At 42.0% G+C, this 19548-nt stretch overlaps 1 protein-coding gene across 1 annotated transcript; it reads right to left on the bottom strand.

The window, feature by feature from the left end:
- Nucleotides 1–2162: 2162 nt before the first annotated feature.
- Nucleotides 2163–19457, bottom strand: DNAAF8 (dynein axonemal assembly factor 8). Its single transcript, XM_031050400.2, has 10 exons — nucleotides 19435–19457; nucleotides 17107–17298; nucleotides 14339–14452; nucleotides 13101–13592; nucleotides 9406–9502; nucleotides 8736–8871; nucleotides 7632–7778; nucleotides 6744–6809; nucleotides 4151–4513; nucleotides 2163–2340 (listed from the first exon to the last, which is right to left on the bottom strand). Exons 2-10 carry the CDS (start codon nucleotides 17251–17253, stop codon nucleotides 2163–2165), a joined length of 1740 nt encoding a protein of 579 aa, XP_030906260.2. The 5' UTR covers nucleotides 17254–17298; nucleotides 19435–19457.
- Between the last annotated feature and the right edge of the window lie 91 nt (nucleotides 19458–19548).

Raw genomic sequence — 19548 nt, 5'->3', positions numbered from 1 at the left:
GTGTTTTTCCCAAACCTGATTCTCATTTACATCAGTGCTTCCCAGAGTGAAGCTGAGAAGAGTTTGACTGAACTAGGTTAAGAAAAAGGCCATCAGCACTAAATCTGAATGTCACTGCTTTTAAATTTTAGACAAGAACTCTAATGCAACCCTAATGCAGCTTTTTACATTTCCTTTATTTTTCTTTCCCAGCACCTCAGCCTCAGTAATTGCAGAGTTTCCAAACTTTCCCTCTGATTATTATTCAATTCAATTATTTATGTACATTATAAATGGTCAGAGGAATTCTGGAAACTATGACAAGTGTTCCAGATCTGAACATCTATCACTGCCAACACAAAGGACTTATAAAACAAATTTGAAAATGTGCTACTCTGTCAAAGTGTGGCTTGTTCTTTGAATAGACGTGTTTATATATAGATATAAGATATTTTCACTGAGATACAGCTGCCAAATTACAGCTTCTTTAGTTTTAAATGTCAAAACATTCAAGTTTTTCTGTGTTCCTCTGAGCAACAAAGGGAAAAAGTAAGAAAAGAAAAACCTGTTCTAACTCAAAAAAAATGCTGCTGTCAGGGTGTATTTCAAGTAATCTTACAAATGACTTGTATCTGATGATGCTGATACATTTTTCTTTCTTAATTTTAATAATGTGTATTTCTGAAGAAGAACTAAGAGCAAAGTTGCTCATAGAACACAGTTATTATGGGTTGTGCTGCTATTGTTTCTACCAACAGTGCCTAATAAGCTCGGGCTGATTTCCCTCCAGCAGGCTGCAAGTTCAGGTACTGGGTAGCTGTTTCTACAGACATCCAGCACCGAGTAAGCCCTGGGCTGGTTAGTTTATGCAACTGTCCATGAGTAGCTGGAAGGAGTATCATTACATCTATTAATGGGCATCATTACACTGCAATTCAGTTACAGCAAGACTGTAGTGTAGCTGTTCCCTGAGCCCTACTTGAGGGAAAACCCCATTACCAAGCCCTCATCTTCATTTCATTGGCTTCAGCATAGCAAGTGTGGGAAATGATCAAGATGCAGAACAACTCAACAATTACTTGGTGCACTGTCAGGAATGAGTTAGCAAGGCCCAAGTGTATTTCCAATGAGCAAGTATGTGCCTGCATCCTAATAAGGGCTAACTGGAATTTATTTGGTTGTACCTCCCAGGAGACTGAGACTGGAGCAAGTCTGAAGACTACATTCATGAGCTTTACACCTTCAAAGCAGAACTCTGTGCAGTGCATTGGCCTTGCCAGAGCAAGCTGGCAGAGGAACAGTCAGCTCCAGTTTTGTTAGTTCTTTGCTGCCCATCAGCAATTAATCCAGTGCTACAAAAATGAGCTTTCAATCTCCAGAAATACAGCAGTCAATTGCTTACCAAAAATCCAGATGTGAATGGTCCATCTCTCAGTTTAGGGCTCTAAGGTCTTTCAACTTGTGCACTGACAAAAGAGTTTTGTTACTGTTATGGGTCCAAATAAATCATTATGGTGGACTCATAGACAAACTCCAGAGGTTCTCATCTCCTCTTACCTTCTCAACTGGCCAGTGAGATCAGTGCAAGGATGAATTAGGACTACATATACAAGTCTTCTCAGGAGGAAAAACAGCCCTGTCCTCTGAGCCATATCTTAGGCTCTGGGAAGAAAATCAGGATAATTTCATACTTCCTTAATCAGGACATTAGTCAAGAGCAAAATCTATTATTAAACTCAGAATCCTCAAAACCTACCCACAAAACTGAAATATAAAGCTGCTAAGGGCAGACAACCAGACCCAGCTCTGCTTTAGAAGTATGACAAAAAAAACAAACCAAACAAAACAACAAACTTCTTTTTTTCTAAAAGGTTATGATTAATCATGTTTGTGAAAGTCTGGTGCTTGTGAAGCAGATGATACTGAGCTCACTGACTTCAGCATGCCAGGACTCCTGGTGTACACTGACATGTCAAATCTAGTGCACAGCTATATGGGGAGCACTCTCCGTACAGGAAAGGTGAGAGAGATATCAGTGTGAGAGAAGAGCTGTAGGATGCTCACGTCATCAGGTAATAAATGGTTCTCCATAACAAAGAGTTTAAATAATGCAATGAAAATTACTTTTTGCTCCTAGAATCACACTTGCATTTAGTAAGGAAACCATTCTTAAAGGGACAGTCCTACACTAAACCACTAACCATGTGGAACAAAACAGGGGTATTCTCTGCCATGGGCTGCTTTCCAGTAACTGACTGCTGAGGCTGCAATCTCTCCAGCTGCTCCTGGAATCTGTGTCTCCTGCGTCTCTCTTTCATTTGTTCTTCCTTTTGGGATAGCTCTTTTTTACTTTCTTCTGTCCTGAAAAATACACAGATTCTGCTTCGCTTAAGCTTTTCACTTGGGAAAAAAAAGCACCCTTATTCATCTGTTTGCATTTCCTTTTTCTTATATTTATACCACACATTTGAGGGTGAATCATGACATGACAGGCTAAAACAGGTTTAGGAAGTGCTTATGGTGTTTGGCAGGGACACACACACACAAGAACTTGTCATTGGATAGAATCATCTCTCTAAATAAAAAAAGCCACAAAAACAAAGCAGAAGAGCTCAAACCTCTGGTAAGTGGTGACAGTCTGAAGACCAGAACTCTATTAAGCAGAGGCATGTTTATGATGTTTCACATCTCATCCCTGAGTATAATTTCCCATCTAACTCCATTTCCTTTCCTATCTGCTGTCATACATTGACACACTTCCCTGATCCAAAACCTTCCAGCTTTCTCTATTTTGATCTCTGCAGAAAGATTTCATCTGCCATTTCCACAGAAAATATGAAGTTCAATTTCTCCTGAATTCTTCAAGCCTCAGTTGCCCCAACAATAAAACTGAAATTCATTAAAATCCTTGGAAGCTATTACAGAGCAACAATAAATAACCCAGATTTTGGCCCAGCCAGATCTGTGGCAGGTTAACAGGTAGACAACACAGAGTTTTCTAGAACTGATGAAGCAGGAAGCTTTAATGTCAGGAATTCCATAGAGGAAAAATCTGCAACCAATCAGCTGCCATTTAAACCAAGCACATTGTCTGATTGGCAGGGTAGGCAAGTGTTTAACACCAAAAAAAGCAACAGTCTCTAGAGCATGCAGGTTCTCATGCTTTCCAGGGCTTATATGCAAAGTCAAAATGGTAAATTCCACTCTCAAAATAGGAAAATATAACCTTTGAAAGTCAGCATAATGGAGCTCTCCCAAATAGCTGGGCAGGTGCACAAGGCATCCGCCCGATTTCAAGTATTAAATTAGACCTTATGCAAAATACACCACATTAAACTAAGCCCAAGGAGGCAGAGGCCCAAAGAACTCTGCTATTTCCTCAGTTGATACCATCCTTATTTCTCTTTTTTAAAACAAAAAAGCAGTTTTCCAAGATATTCCAAGATATTCCTGTGGCATAACCCATTCCTTAGAGGTGAACTTTGTCCCTCTAAGCTCTTGTGCTTTTCTTGATGTTAGAATTGCTTTGTTTGGGTAAAAGTTACAAGGGGAGACATGATACATCTTCCAGTTTATAAACGGGTTTTTGTGTTGGGAAACAGAATAAAATGTTTTCCATACCTCCTGGGAACACAACCAAAAAAATAAGCTTAAATTGGAGATATGATCATTTAGACTTAAGGAAAAGCTTTACAATTGTAAGTATGATTAAGCAGTGAAATGTACTACCTGGAGGGTCAAGGAATCCTCACCACTGAGGATTTCAAGATCAAGTTAAGCAAAGATCTGTCAGGAAAAGATCAGATATTACCTCACTCTATACTGATAAGGGAGACAGACCCTTCCCTGCTTAGTGTATCTCAGTATCATTCTTCATGAAGGAGATCAATACTGTCTTACCCTCTTCTTAAACAGGATAAAACCTATGGAAAATGGCTGCATTTACAGTGTCAGAATTGCCACAGTGTGTCCAGGCCCAGGCCAATTCACTGATCCAGTAAGCCTGACTATAAACCTTTAAGTAATAGCCACCAGGACTGGACATCTTTCTAGGTAACAAAACCAGATATCCTTTTGCTCCAACTTGCAGACTGGATAACTAATGTCCTTTAATTTTAGACAATTAGATAAGTCATAGACAACAGCACTGAGGACTTCTCTCATGTGATACCTTGGCAATTCTGGTGTAGTGAGAGGAGGCTCTGGGAAATTTCCTGAATCTTGAACCTTCTCAGTTTCCATTTTGGTTTCTTTCTCTATGTCAGTTCCATTACTCCCATGGCTCGACAAGGGGGCATTTGTCTTCCCTGGTTCCAATCTCATCCTGGGAATTGCCTTACTTGTCTCTTGCATCACTTCAGAATATGGGCTTTGATTTATTTCAGATGAACCTATCTCTTCCAGACTTTCTGGATCCTGTTTTATTCCTTCAAGTTTTTCAGCTGGGATAGATGTTTCATGAGAAATCTCTGAGGCTTCTTTATGGGCTCTATGGAGTTGTTGGAGTAGCAGGCTTTTCGCTGAACAATTCCTCCTGCAAAGAACATAAAACCTGGACTTAACCAAGATAAAGCATTATATGAATAAATTCAAATGCGGAGGAACTTCTCTGAGTGACAGCTAAAATTAAGGGCTGGACATCTACACAAATAATAGCTGTCGGTAATAGCAGCACCAGCACATAGGCAATAGAGAACACTGCAGTGACAGAAAATGACACTGATCTTATAGGCAATTTAGTCACCAATTCTGTATTGCAGGCACAACACCCATCTTCCAGAGAAGCCCTGAAGGAATGTGATGTTGGTATGGAAATTAGAGTCTACAGATTTTTGACCCCTTTGGATACAAGTGTTGGGATTCAAATACATACATAAGAAAAGTTCTTCTAATAATTTTTAGGATTTTTGTGTGTTTGGCTTGATTTGATCTATGCCTTCTCCAGGTTAATGAGATAGCTAAATTGTCAGCAACCACAATATTGTGATTCTGTTGTGAAATGTCCTTTTTTACAATGAGCAGATGACATAATGAGCAGATATGGTTATGTTTTCTGGCAGTTCTGCTCAGGGGTGTCTCCCAAGTCATCTGCTCCAGGAATACTGCTATTACTTTGTAGCTAATGTGGTGATTATGAGCAAATAATACACCTTATTTTAGTGGTAGCACATGGACTGAGTAACAGATTGAGTTGGATATTAATGATGTGGTTAGGTGGTATGAGCACAGAGCATCCTACTGCTCTACTTAGCTAAATGAAACCTATGCATGTCAGAACAAAGAAAAAATAGAATATTCTTTCTCCTTAAGAATCCCACATCTCCTGCCATCATATCCAGAACCATCAAATCAATATTTCACACTGATGGCTGGACTACTAAGGAGTAGGCTTAAGCAGTGGCAACTTAGGAGAGAGCAGCCTTATGGTATTTGCTAGAGGTGGCCCTGACTACCCAACCACTCTAGATATAAGTGTATTTTTCAGGTTAAGTGAGTGGAGATCAAACCAACTAACTCTCCAAGGCCCTAACATGTAGGCACATTGTAGAACAGAATATGTAGGCCTGTTTAATAAATCCATCCAGATAAGAGTGAAACTGGCACTGACCCCTCATGAATGAGATGAAAATCTTGCCCTGTTGAGCCTCTGAGGCTTTTTTATTTAGAAACAGAACTGAGTAACATTTGCCAGACATTTCATTTGCATATGTTCTTTAGCAACATTACAACAAATCAAAACCCAATCTGCTAAGCTCTGCTCTCCATCACTCCAGATTTACACTGATTTTACTCCTGCACTTGTATCAGTGCCAGTGAGAGTTCCCCAAGTATCATCCCGTCCCTGCTTTACTCTGGCTTTGGATTAGATGTTCTAAATTATGTTGGTTAGGCTCCATTCCCCATCAAATCATTTATTCTTTCAAACCAATAAAAAGTAAAAAGAGTAATTGTCTGGCACAACATTATAAGTGTTCTTCTTGCCCTCTGCACTGCTGTGATGTGAACTTACATGCATCAGGTTTCTAGATGTAATACAGAGCCTAAATACAGTAAGATGTAACCCAGAACCTAAACACAGTAAGGTGTTTAAAACATGACATAGCTGCTTCGCATTAAACAAGTGTTTAACAACCTATCGGTATAAATCAAGCCTGAGTTTAGCAACAGAATAGGTTGGCATCTGTGCCTACTGAAGAATTTACAGTTTGGGATTCCATCCATCACATTCTCTCCCCTTTCCCCTCTTCATTTCCTCCCAGTTAAGGAGACTGCCCACAATGTGTTCAATACTCTCTTTAAATCAACATCCATTCTAGCCTATTTTATTATTTCTAAATGTATAAAGGTTTGTCTGAGTCAGCTCCCTACAATATTTTCAGTTTGATTCTGAGTTATTTAAAAAACAGTTCTCATGTCACTCTGGCAAATCTGGAGAAAGCATCAGGTTTCCCCAGCCACCCTGGTCCGCTCTATTGTCTTTTGAGCTGTTGCCATGCAGGTGTACAGGACCAAGATGCAGTCCTGCCTCAAGGATCAACAACTATTTTCTAGCTTCAGTGTCTTTACTATGCAACAGAAAATGAGTGATATCCTAGGGCCAGACTGCAACACTGCTATTATTGGGCTTTTTTGCTGTGAAGACCAGAAACAGGGATGTTTCAGTACATGAGGTCTCTCTAAGCACTGTTTGGGCAATTATTTTAGTTCAGAAGAAAAAATGAACATCATATCATTTACACTAAGGTCGTGGTAAAGAATCTTACCTTCTCCTTTCTGCTTGGTCCTCAGTTGTCATAGTCTCTTCTTCTTCAGTGGAGCTGTCACTTGTGCTATGAAGCAAATTGGACCATATGAGTTAACTCTGTTCCAACTGGGAGTTGGTTTTTTGCCATTTCTAGGATGCAATTTTAAAACCATTATAAAAAAAGGGGGTGATAATTTCAGGGACTTTCTCCAGGTGCTAGAGAATTCTTCACACTAGTACTCTTGCAAAAAAAAATAAATTAAGCAGCAACATCAAAACCTGTTAGTGTTTCTTAACTATCAGCTGTTTATTAACTACAAGGTTTTTTTCCTGGTGACTGTTTTCTTCAACCCCTTGTTCCAGCAAATGTACACCTTGAGAAGGAAGCATACAGCTGCCTCAAACACTGTTAGCTTTAGGGGGAAGAACACCTTTGCCAGCATCTGTTGCAGACTGAGAAGGATTTGACCTCTCAACCCTCCCTAGAAGGCCCTCTTATCCCACAAGAGACAGAAATCAGCACCTACAGTTTCTTGCCAGGAATGCAGCAAGCAATGTCGATTTCGTACCCAAAACATAACAACAGTGGCCCAAGCCCTCCAGCAGGGCTTTGAAGTCCCAGCTCACTCCTTTATGAATGGAAACTTTGTAAATGTGATTTTCCCAGATGTTTTGCATATTGTGTCTGTGCTGCCTGCAACCCCACACATTGACATGTTCTGAAACAAGTTACTCTGTCTTAAGAATATGCCTGTGCTCAGATGGGGCTATACTTTCCTACTAAGGTCAAGGAGCTGTGGAAGGAGAGAACACTTTCAAGGCTATTTCACAAACACAAGCTGCAGAGAGGTTTCAGCTTCTCACTTTTTGTTACCCACTTCTCACTAACAGTAAAGCCAGACTTTACCTTTGTTGCTCATCAGGGAACGTTAATGACTTCTGTGGTTTAGCATCTCTCAGGTCAATGTACACAGTTGCAGGGTCTGGCAGGCCCCGTAAGCTCACCATATCCATCCTTGAAGAACTTCGTGGAGATGATAGCAAGGCAACATCCCTAAGCACAGAAAACTGTGTTTCAGCATGTCCTCCACCTTAGCCAGACAAGAAGCCCTGAGGGTATGGATTATGATCAAAATGGATTGTGAAAGGAGCTTTGTGCTTGGCTACAGCACAGATTCAAACTCCTGCCTACTCTCCACCACCTTTCAAAGCTGTGCACGAAGATTCAGCCTCCCCTGAGGAATACAGACTAGAAGCCGCACGGTGGCAGATACTTAGTTCTCAAAAACTGACAACATCAAATTGTTCTGAAGAACAAAGGCAGCAGTTATGGTACCAAAGAGCATACACATTTAAAAAGCTTATGCCTATCAGTAAAACCAGGTCCCTTTTTTCCCTCTGCCTCCTTTGGCAATTCTATTTCATCCTTCAGAGCATTTATAGCGCAAATCACTCTTGTGGCTCTCCCTGCCCTAAAAATTAGGAAACTCTTCACCTTCCCCTTTACAGGCCCATTTCACTGCTGTTTCCTCTGTGCTGCCACCATTGATGATGTTCCTTCCAAAGAATCTGGAAATCCACTTTCTTCACACTGAACCCTCCAAGATGCACTGCCACCCTCTCCCCCACAAAAAAATAATCCTGTATACTTTAGCTAAATTGAGGTACCAGTAAGGGAAAGCAGTACCCTAGATGACAAAAAAATGTGGCCTTGATAATTTGCTCTGCCTTGTTTTCCTGCCTTTCCCATTTGTCCCAAATGTCTGGTAAGGTCTAGACAAAGGTGGTGGCTGATGGAAAACACTAAGGTGGCAGGATAGTGTTTATCATCAAATGTACATGTATGACAGAGTCTAAGTTATTCTCTTTAACATCCCTGTAATGTATTCCAACTACAATATCAGCTTTCTGCAGAAGCTACAGAGAAAAGCCCCTACAGAAAACAGTGAGATTCCAGGTATCCCTACTGACAGTCAGGATTACCCAGTGTATATGACAGAAAAGGACCTACTTATTCTCCTGATGTTCTTGGAAGGAGAGCTTGGCTGGTGGCCACTTGCAATATGGAGACACGGTCCTAGACTGCCTGGCACACAGCTCTTTTAGCTTTTCCATGAGCTGATTTTCATATTTACTCCTGAAGGTGCCTATGGAAGAGCAACAATAAGAATCACCAGTTGTGTTTCTCTGCCACAGGATCACCCAATATCCTCTTTCCCAATTTCACATCGACCCTTTCTCCATAGCCTGTCAGAAGGGCAAGGATAAAGGTACTATCACCACCTGGCTCTGACTTGCTTCAAACCTTCATCCATCTTTTCCAGTTCACTCTTAGGCCTTGGCAGGCCACGGAGCACTGTTTTCAAGCTACAAAAGCAAGATGAAATCATAGAATCCCAGACTAGTTTGGGTTGGAAGGGACCTTAAAGCTCATTCAGTTCCAATTGCCTTCCACTAGACCACATTGCTCCAAGCCTCATCCAACCTGGACTTGAACACTGCCAGGGATGGGACTTCTTGAGTGAAATGAATTAAAAATGTTTTACAAAGGCATTAAAAAAACCTCACCATGATTTCAACATTCAAAAGGATGCTGCAGATAATGATTTAAACACGGAAACCTGAGTTTTATTTATTTTTATACATTTTCAGCAAAGTTGGTATTAATTTAGCAGTGTTACCATGATCTGCTGAGGAGAAAGCAACTTCTGCATGAGTGTTATCTTTCTGCTGCTCCACCTCCTCAAGAATCTTGTCTAGATCCCGTTTCTCAATACTCTGAAAGAAGACAGCCAAGATGTGACGGAAAATTCCTTCCCAAAAGACTGCTACAAAATAAGTCTCACATTCTTTGTAGCAGCTCCATCAGATTCTCCTGGCACACATAAACACACAAATGGCATGGAAGCCCACCTTACTTACTCCAGTACTATGCTACTGTTGAGAGATATTAGTTATCTGGAATAAATAAGTTTTAAATAGTCTGAGCCACAAGCTGTGGACTTGGGTTTAGCAAGGCTTTCAGCTGGACTAGAGTTAGCTTTCTTGGTAATTTTCCTAGAAGCTGGTGCAGCATTGTGTTTTGTCTTTAGTATGAGAAGAATATTGTTAATACATTGATGTTTTAGTTGTGGATGAGTAATACTTATCCTACATCTAGGAGTGTTTTAGTGTCCCATGCTCTGTCAACAAGAGGCACACAAGAAGCACAAACCAGAAGATAAGGAGGCTACAGCCATTAGCAGAAGCTGCAATTCAACAAGAACAGTTAAAGGCCTGCCTGTGTGAAGACAGAGAAGGAATTTAATAGGGTGTTAGAAGTTCCCAGACCAAAACTTACTACTAGACTAGCAGTTAAAGTTTTGAGTGGTGCATGTGTGAATGCTCAGGCAGCAGCTTCTCCCCTAACAACCACTTTCACTTGCCAGTAGATGAACTGGTGTGTCACTCTGGACACAGTTGCTTCAGTGTGAGCCTCAGTGGTTGGCACAACTAACAGCAGGACATTTGCTGTTTGCACACTGCGTGCCTCACAGAACTGCCAAGGCTCTGCACACCTAACATAGCCAAGTGCAGTATGACCCCTACAAGAAACCAGTGAAGGACTAACCAGGGTTCATTCAAATATATGAAGGTGGAGTACTCTCTTTCCCTACTTAAAACTGTGAAGTCTAGAAGAATTTACTAGAATGGGCTGAACTAAGAGCCTCTTAAAAGGAAAAATCTAAGTCCATTCTGAACATCCACCTGACCCATCTTGCCATAAGCTGGGACATAAGTCATGGTATATCCTCTTCATGGCTCCATCTTCCACATGCATTCCTGTGGTGGAGTCTTCCCCACAGCAGGCACTCCCCTTCGTCCCTCAGACCCATTAACAGTACCAGATCCCAACAGGTTTTATTTCCCTCTGCCCACACCTCCAAGTGCTCTTCCCTCAAGCTTTCACTATCTCCAAAAGAGGATGTCCCTAACTATACTGCTAGCTTGCTTTAAGCAGTTCCACAAGGAAGTGTTGTAATGAAAGGAAAGCATTTGCTATGGCCCTTTTAGCAGTTCATCTGTCCAGCTGCTTCATCTACCTCTGCTGAGGCCTTTTCCCGTGAGAATCATGGACCCTTTTGATATAGGCTACAGAAAACCACAGGAGATACTAAAACACATTAAAAGATGGCCTGATACAAGACCAAACATACATGTTCTCAAACAGAATAATGGTGAAAACTTCTCACTGCTACCATTATGAGAGGGACCTTCTGCTTTTCCATTCTTTGATGTGAGGTCCACAGCCTTTTCCTCCCTGTCCAACTTCCAGCCAGGGCAAATTCCCATTCCTCTAGGCCCAGGCAGAATTAGATGCAATCTTACAGCTGCTTGTCCCACACTGAAGACAAGATCATCAATTTTTTTGCTATGAGTCACGTACAGTGGCTGTGGGTATGCTCATGCTGCACCCTGCTAACTTAGATGTAAGAATCAGCCTGTGATAATAAAAGCTTACATACATTTAAAGCACTGATTGCTTTCCCCTTTGAATATTAGCTGAAATTAAAGTTTTAACTGAAATATCGCTAGAGCTTAGAAGTTCCCATGATTCTTTTAAAAGAAAGGTGGCTGTCAGTTATGACAATTGTGTCACCCCCAGTGTGCATTTCATGTGACTACTCAGGGCTTTAGAAAAGCAGCAGCAGCCTCCCAAACAAGGGGCTTTGCCCTGTAAAAACCTGTCATCTGCCCCTGTCATTTAAGAGGGGTTCTCACTTTTTCCTGAGCAATAAATCTTCACACACACCTGAACCAGGGTTAGATCTATTCTAATATTACACACTGCAGGTGATGAAAGGTAAAAACCTGATGAGGGTCACAAGCTGAAGTCTCACACCACACAAAGCTAATACTTGTTCAAGGATGTCACTGAGGTGTATTCATCTGGAGGAGGGAAGGATGGCTGACAAGTGAGCTTACTACAGCAAGAGTCATGTCACAGGGCAGTGCAGGTGCTGTTTTATCAAACAGCCTGACACATGCATCTGCTTTAATTAAGGTGCAGTTGTAATAAGCTTCTGTTTCAATAATACTGCTTAAGTACAAACCATTATAATCAAAAGCTCAAACCACCACCTCAGCTGATGTATTAAGGCTTTCTTCTCCTAACCCTTAACGGGAGTAGCACTATTGTAAGGTACTATACAGGGACCAGAAGAAAAAGAAAAGAAGATTTGCATGGTTCCATTTCTAATATAGAAAGGGACTTAAGTGAAAAATATTTTTAAACAAACTGGTATGATTAAAATCAAGAAGAAAATGTATATTAGTTTTAACAACTTTACTTGACATAAACTGAGGTTTATGTTAAACCTTGCTAAGCTGGGAAGTAACAACCACCTCTCAAATCTAAATACACACACGAAGGATAAAGCTTTACCCTCCCTTTATCAAAGTGAGAGTACACTGAGCCTGGGCTCAGTACTCACCCAAAAGTATCAGACTTCAGTTCACTAAAGTCTGTGATATCAAACAGATCCTGAAAGGACAACCACACTTCCTGAATTAATAGAGCAACTGACTTACATGAGATGAGATGGGAATTAAACTCTGAACCACACAGTAAAGATCCCCTCCCAAAATGGTACAGTTAAATGACACAGCACAGTTTAAAACAGGCAAGAAGCTGTGTTCTTTGCCTATACCAGAACAGCTCTGACACCAATTTGTGAGCATATATGAAAGGGGAAGGGAAACATCTGTACTCTGATGCTATAGTAGGCTTTGAACAGAACTATCATGTTCACATTCTGAGCTGATTAAGTCTTAACAACCTTAAAAATCAATACAGGAAGTACAGATGCATAACTAGTACTGAAGAGAACCACCTCACCATGCTAGGGCCACATACCAGTTTAGCACATGCAAGCAGTCCTGAGCACCTGCTGTAGGTATGAGAGATTTAGGGCTTCAGGAACAAGCCTAACTGCTATATCTCCTCACCTCCAGCACCCCTTAGTGTTACAAAGAAGGCAAAATGCTGAAAGGCCAGAAGGTTCACTATTTGAATGCAAAGTCTGCTGAGATCAGAAGAGTTCCTGCCTCCCCAAGTCCAGAGGTTGTGGTTAGCTGATTATGACCATGAAACATACAGCTGACACTTGGCTTTTGCTCCCATTACAGGCTTCTAACAACAGCATTTGGTAACTTGCATAGCACATGACCTAGCAAAACCCAAACTCAGGACAATGAAGAAAGCCATGAAAAACACCATGGTGTGTGCAGAATTGGGCATTTCAGTTCTTCATCTTAGTAGGATTCTGCAAGCAATGCTCTGTGCCATCTACTCAGTGAGTAGCACTCCCCAAAATATTTTGTTTGTGCTACTTACCTGCAGTGACAGATGGGTTGATCCTTGAAGATGATCTGAGGAGTTTTCTTCCTTATCAGTTTTTTCTAGACTGTTGCTAACACCATGGGAAGAAGGCTTGACACCTGGCTCTGAGTGGCCTCGTGATGGCTCCAGGATTATTTTGGAGAGTATTTTTGTCTCTGTCAGTTTTCTTCCCTCTTTCCAGTTGATCAAGTCCTCCACAGACAATGTTTTATTAAGCCAAGAGGTCTGTCTTTCCCTCACCTGTGTCCTGTCCAGTTCTTCCCCTTTAAGGCAATCTGTGGAATCTGCAAGAGACTCTTCACCAACAGCTGCCTTTTTGTTTGGCATTTCTTCAGTATAGCTGGGAAGACTGAGAGTATCAACTTTAATCACTTGTACATCATCTTTTGCAATGACTTGGGCACCATCTGTTTTTTTCTGAAACCCAAAGCTTTCTCGATCTCCATTACAGATCTCCCATGGATGGCTTTCTGTTCCCTGAGTTTGCTACAGGTAGAGAAAATACACACAATTAGAAAGTCATATCTCCCTAAGCTTTAGAAGCTGATGATAAACAAAGCCACAATGTTTAGCAGCTCCAACTCAGACACCATCTGGAAACAGCACACACCATGTCCATCATGGAAAACAGTTTAGACTATTTACTTTCCGGAGACTGATTTTATGAGGTGCTAAAAATCCTTAAAATTGATTTTCCTTACATGTATTCATCATATGACATTCCTTACAGTAGGTTAATTAGGAAAAAGCAGCACTGTGTTAGTCTTGCCATGATGGAAGGGTCAGGTCAGCTGGCTCATCTTCAACCCTGCAGAAGCAGTGTAACAATTTTATCTCAAAAACACTGTTCAAGGGTTAAGCTTCATACTTGTCCCCCTCCCTACACTGTCCTAAATGATTTGCTCTTTTCTAGATACACAAAATTGTTGCCGAAATTATTTCAGACCCTGCAAAAGTTTAAGTCACAGTGCTCGTGTCAGTGCACAGGAAAAAAAGAAAACAGTAAAGAACAACAACAGAAACTGAGAAAAAGGGTCTAAAAAACTCAAGAACAGAGAAAACTGCATAAAGAGAAAAACTAGTCTCCAGGGGAAAAGGTACTGGGGACTGCTCTTCCATCACACACTTCAGTCAAACAGGTTAAATAACAGCATCTACCCACAACCAGAAGAGGGGTGACATCCAGAAGAGGGGGGCTACAGTAGCAGAGCCTAGACATAACAGTCAACAACCTGCATGTTTGAGTCTTCCAGGGAAAACTCCATCAGGTCCTCTGACAGGTCAGGAATTAAGTTTGGCTGTTCCCGCTGGAAGATGAAAAGCTCCCCATCACTGTCACAGTCAGGCTGCAATCAAAACCAAAAAGAAACTAAATGAGAGTCTTTAACACTGACCTTAATATCTGTTTTGAGTGACAAATCCTATGTTGCCATCATGTGACTACAGTTCAGACACAAGAATTTTCTCTGCTGTCATATCTCCACCAACTGGAGAAACTCACAGCCCCACTCTAGATAGTCTTACAGTGACCTAACATTTGAGCAAGCTACAGTTATAAAAACGATGTAAAACATTGAATGGCCATGGCCACTGGTAACTAACATTCCTCTGAGCAAAGTAAGGACAAGAGCGCGCAAATTCTCTTAACTCCCAAGTGACTGTTTGCACTGCCCTATACACCATCACAAAGTAACAAGAGCACTGCTGCTCCCTAAGGGAAGGGGAATCACATAACTGGAAAAGCCCAGTCCTGCAGTACCCAAACAAAGTAAGCAGGACAAATCAGAAGTAGCAAGTAGGCTGAGTCAAGAATCTAAATATAAGACAGCATTGTGGTGATGAGACAGGTCAGAGATTGAGCCTGAATGTCAATTCACAGTCTGGATCAAGGAAATCTGTAACTAGAAACCAGCACTCCTCCAACGTAGCTCAAAGAGTGAATGTCCAGAGCTGTGTTTAACTAGAGCTGCTGTGCACATGGGTGGGAGCCCCAGCTGAGGCTGGGCAGGGCAGGACCATGAGGCTTATTATTGCAATCAAGAGCCTACCATTCACTGTTTGGGATGCAAAGCAGTATCTCCTTGGTTGCACAGTTTAAATAGCTTTGAAAATGTCTTTTCTGAACATAAGACATGTATTTGAGATTAATCCTTATGCTTAGTCACTGAAATGAGATTAAGCACCTCCTCAGCAGTCAGGACACAGATTTCCTGCTAGATCCTTTGTGTGTATGTTTTCAGTAACTCACACTGTAAAGAATTCTCTCTGCCAGGTGTAATTAATTTTTCTTAACATGAAGCAAACTGCAACAGAACTCCTTTCCTCTTAACAAATTGTGTATCAGGGTAATGAATTCAGGAAGCTAAACACATTTGTTAGTGCTGGTTTTGAATGCAGGAGCACACCACATTGAGGTTACAGATCTCAGATGCATAAAGGTATTTTCACACAGGTGAAAACCATGTGGACAAAGGTGCAGTGCTGAAACTGCAGGCTCAGCAGGGAACTGGTCCACACTAGGCAGGATGGGGATTATACAACCAGATCTTCTGAATGTAAATTAAGGGTAGCATGTAAGCATCAAGCAGATTGCCTCAGATCCTTCAGCAGGGATTTCCAGATGTCATAGAACAGAGAATTTGGAGTTTGTTTATATGTAAAAAATTTCAACATGATTTAGAGTTATAGAATGGTATTGTTACCAAATTGTCACAAAGCTGCCTCTCTATTTTAACGTTATTGTACACTTACACAGTCAGAATGCCTAAAAACAACTCCTGAGTATTGGGCTTTAACCTATATTACATAGACACATATATAAATTGTTGTTTTAAATAACTAAACCAGAATGTGGGTAGAGAGAAACTGAGAAACATTGAGGCACTATAACTTGTCCCACGTGCTAGAGACAGAGCTGGGTGCAGAAAACCAGTCAAGGAATCTGTATCACCACTTCATCCACTAGCTCACACTGCTTCTGATGATTGACTTAGTCTGAAGTAATAAATACCACATGGAGGCATTTCTGGCTCCTTCACTGCTCACAAGACTCCCTTTGTATCAGTAAGGGCCACACTAAGAATATATATCTTTTCAGTGTTAAAAAAAAATAAATTCAAGTGTATACATGCTTGAAAATTAACAAAATGTTGTGGTTTAGTTAAAAGGCCACTAATAATCAAACCTTGAGACACATTATCACCTCAGAAAAGTCAGTGCCAGAGAAGCTTTTATTTCCACCAAACTGTCACTGTCCTGTGAACGGAGATCTTCAGTAGCCACGAGGCAGTATGTCCCAGAGACTAAGACCCAGAAAGTAAATGGTGAAGCATATTGCACAATATCTATCAATTTTAAGCTTTACGTTAAATGATTAATGGCATTATGCTTCTTTGCAGGTAGAATTGAAGCACAAGAAGGCAACATGGCCTGTGGAGAATTACAGGCAGGGAAAAAAGCAGAATCCAGGACTGAAATTTCTGCCAAATGCCTTTTCCAATAGACCACGAAGTCTGCAGGAATATCACTTCCCTGTGATCCTCATACATAGAGAAACACACTGACAGGGCTGCTGTCTGGCAAGTGCATTACCGGAATGAGTAACTTCATACATTCATGCATAAAACCTGATCTCATTTTAAATCAACAGTATGCTTCTTTCATACTGTATTTTTAACCAAACAAAGAAGAAATGTGAGTTCATTCTGCAAGGTGCCCACTGCCTCCTCTTCCCAGCCTGGGAATACTCATTGTCTGGAGAAACAGTCCCATTTTCCGGTTCCAAAGAACACAGCGAGAGGAGATGGCATTTACACTTTGCCAATTAGAGATAATCCAGAAGGCTGTGGATTAATGCACAGTGTTCCAACAGTCAGAACAGGTAGCCTGCTGAGGATATCATGTTAGCTACTGGGAAATGCCTGGCTGGGATGACCTTCTCTTGCTTGAGAGAGATTTTTCTAGAAGACAGTGAGAAAGAAAGGCAGGTTTCAATGCTTACTGTGGAGTCATCAGAGTCCAGAGATGGGAGCTGATCTTTCACTGCAGCAAGTATAGCTCCCCATTGAAATGTTCTGCCACTCAGAAGAGGAGCTGCAGGGAGCTCAGACAGGTGCTTTGTATCCTCACTTTGCTTTTCTGAGGCCATTGGAACAGCTTCCCTTCAGCCAAATGAATGATGAGCTGAAATACACTTCACAAAAGAACACAAGGGGTAACATCAGAACAGAACAAGAACAAAGCATGTGCTTTCAGGGTCACTATAATTCTCAGCAGGGTTTTCACTATCAGCAGTGAACAATAAAATCTGCATTTTTGGAGTTGTGCCTTCCCTCCTGAGTTCAGAGCGCTGAGAGCTTTCTGCCCTGCTCACCATATACACTCATAACTGGGGCAACTTCAGAGGCAGTTTAGCCCCTCACAAACCACTTTTGGGGGTTTCTTAGCAACACTGACTTGTAACTGTTCTCAGAGAAGTATACTGACACTGCCTGCATGGAGAGGGAAGACATGCAGTGAAGGCAGAGCTGATACCACTGCTCTCAGCTGGTGTTTACTCCTCATCCCTATTTCTCCCATGTTCCCCTCCTCACTGCTCAGATGACAGAAAAAAATTATTTATGTTTGGGGTTTTCTTTTCACTGGATTTCTATAAAAATAGTTGAGAGTAGGCATGGTCTTGGGTTCTGACCTTTCAAAGTGTTTATAAAGCAAACTCTTTCCTCATGTGTTCCTTGATGTACATGAGGAGTCGAGATAACACAGTAGGAACTACTGCTGTACTAACAAGTTAGATAACTAATCCTCACAGAAAACTTTTGCTTTTAACATTTTAAGCTACAGTTGCACAGTTTCCTGAGGATTCAAAAGCGAAAGCAAATAATTTCTGTTTGGCAAGAAAGGTTGATAGGCTTGTATGTTATTCAGTACTGAAATAACTGTTCATGTGATTACACTGTCACTATTATTTGCATTGGCATGGACTGATAATGCTCCTCTAAAGATAAAGTGAAACCCATCTCATGCTTAGGGAAGCTTACAACTTGGAAAGCGCATTTGCAAATACTTCATATGCCATACACACGTAATGGTGGCTTTGTCCATTCTAGAAAACACCTGACTGATTTGGGTAGAGTGGAGAGAAATCTCTCCAAGGTGGCACTACTGTGCTCTGACAGCAGGCAGAGGTTGCAAGGAACAAGAGGAGTCCCGTGTGGATAAAAACAGTCTTCTGCAGCTCCTTCTGCCAACTTGAGAGCTCAGTGTCCCAGTGGTAAGGATGTTATACTGGATCTGATGTATCAGTCATCTAATCCAGCATCTTCTCTGGGAAAAAAACCAGTATTCTATGTTTAAAATAAAGTGCAGACTTTCTAACTGTAACACAACAAAAACTTTCTGGAGAACTTGGGCCAATTGAGACATGGGTCAAGAGAGTGGCCACAAAAATGATCAGAGGGATGGAGCACCTCTCCTATGAGGAAAGGCTGAGGGAGCTGGGGGTGTTCAGTCTGGAGACAAGCAGGCTCCAGGAAGACCTTATTGCAGCCTTTGAGCTCTTAGATAGAGCCTGTAAGAAAGACGGGGAGAGATTTTTTAGGAAGGCCTGTTGTGATAAGGAGTGACAATTTTAAACTAGAAGTGGGCGATTGAGGCTGGATGCGAGGAAAAATTCTTTTCAATGAGAGTGGTAAAATCCTGGCACAGGTTGCCCAGAGAGGTGGTGGATGCCCCATCCTGGCAGACACTAAAGGCCAGGCTGGATGTGGTTCTGGGCAATGTTATCTAGTTGAAGCTGTCCGTCTTCATTGAAGGGGGGTTGAACTAAATGGCCTTCGAGGTCCCTTCCAACCCAAACTATTCTATGACCATGAAGTCCCGAGCTTCTCCATGTCACTAGAACCAACATTTCCTGCCAAATTCATTCAGGAGCCTTGCTGTCAGGGTGTGACAGAAGGGAGATGTCAAGATGCAGGAAGCGGGCAGGAAAGAAACCTTGGTTTCAGGGTTGTATTCACGGGCCCGCCGAGGGGCCTGCCCCCGGCACCCACCTTACCGGCGGGTCCCGGAATTAGCAGTGCTTCAGTGTCCCTTGCTGAAGGAACCCCCCAACAACCAACCATCAAAATGGCGGCCCAGGCGGCGTCACCATGGCAACACCACCAACGGCCCGCTGCGCTCCCGGCCCGCCTTCCTGAAGCCGCTCCCGGTGGGCGCCGAAGTGACTTAAAAGATGAATTTAACCCAGAAGGGGCCGGTCAGCAACAACACTGCTCGAAGACCTCTGAAACCACCGCGACCACCACTCCGCCCGCCCCAACTCCGGTACCTCAGCCACCGGTCCGGCTCCACCAGCCCTCCCCCCCTCCCTCGGAGCACCAAATCCCATTGGCTGTCTTTCGCACCGCCTCCTCACAGGGGCACCGCCTATTGGCCCTGAGCC

This window comes from Melopsittacus undulatus, chromosome 8 (genome assembly GCF_012275295.1).
Source record: "Melopsittacus undulatus isolate bMelUnd1 chromosome 8, bMelUnd1.mat.Z, whole genome shotgun sequence".
Taxonomy (NCBI): Eukaryota; Metazoa; Chordata; class Aves; order Psittaciformes; family Psittaculidae; genus Melopsittacus; species Melopsittacus undulatus.
The sequence above is the reverse complement of the archived record's forward strand: the minus strand, read 5'-3'. Positions and strand labels throughout refer to the sequence as shown.

Bases quoted from the DNA above. Each gene is read 5' to 3' on its own strand.
- DNAAF8 (XM_031050400.2), bottom strand. From the start codon at position 17,253: ATGGCCTCAGAAAAGCAAAGTGAGGATACAAAGCACCTGTCTGAGCTC. The intron at 4,514-6,743 runs GTAAGATTCTTT...TGTTCTTTGCAG, and splicing joins GACCAAGCAGAAAGGAGAAG to GAGGAATTGTTCAGCGAAAA. The intron at 2,341-4,150 runs GTATCACATGAG...TGTATTTTTCAG, and splicing joins ACTACACCAGAATTGCCAAG to GACAGAAGAAAGTAAAAAAG.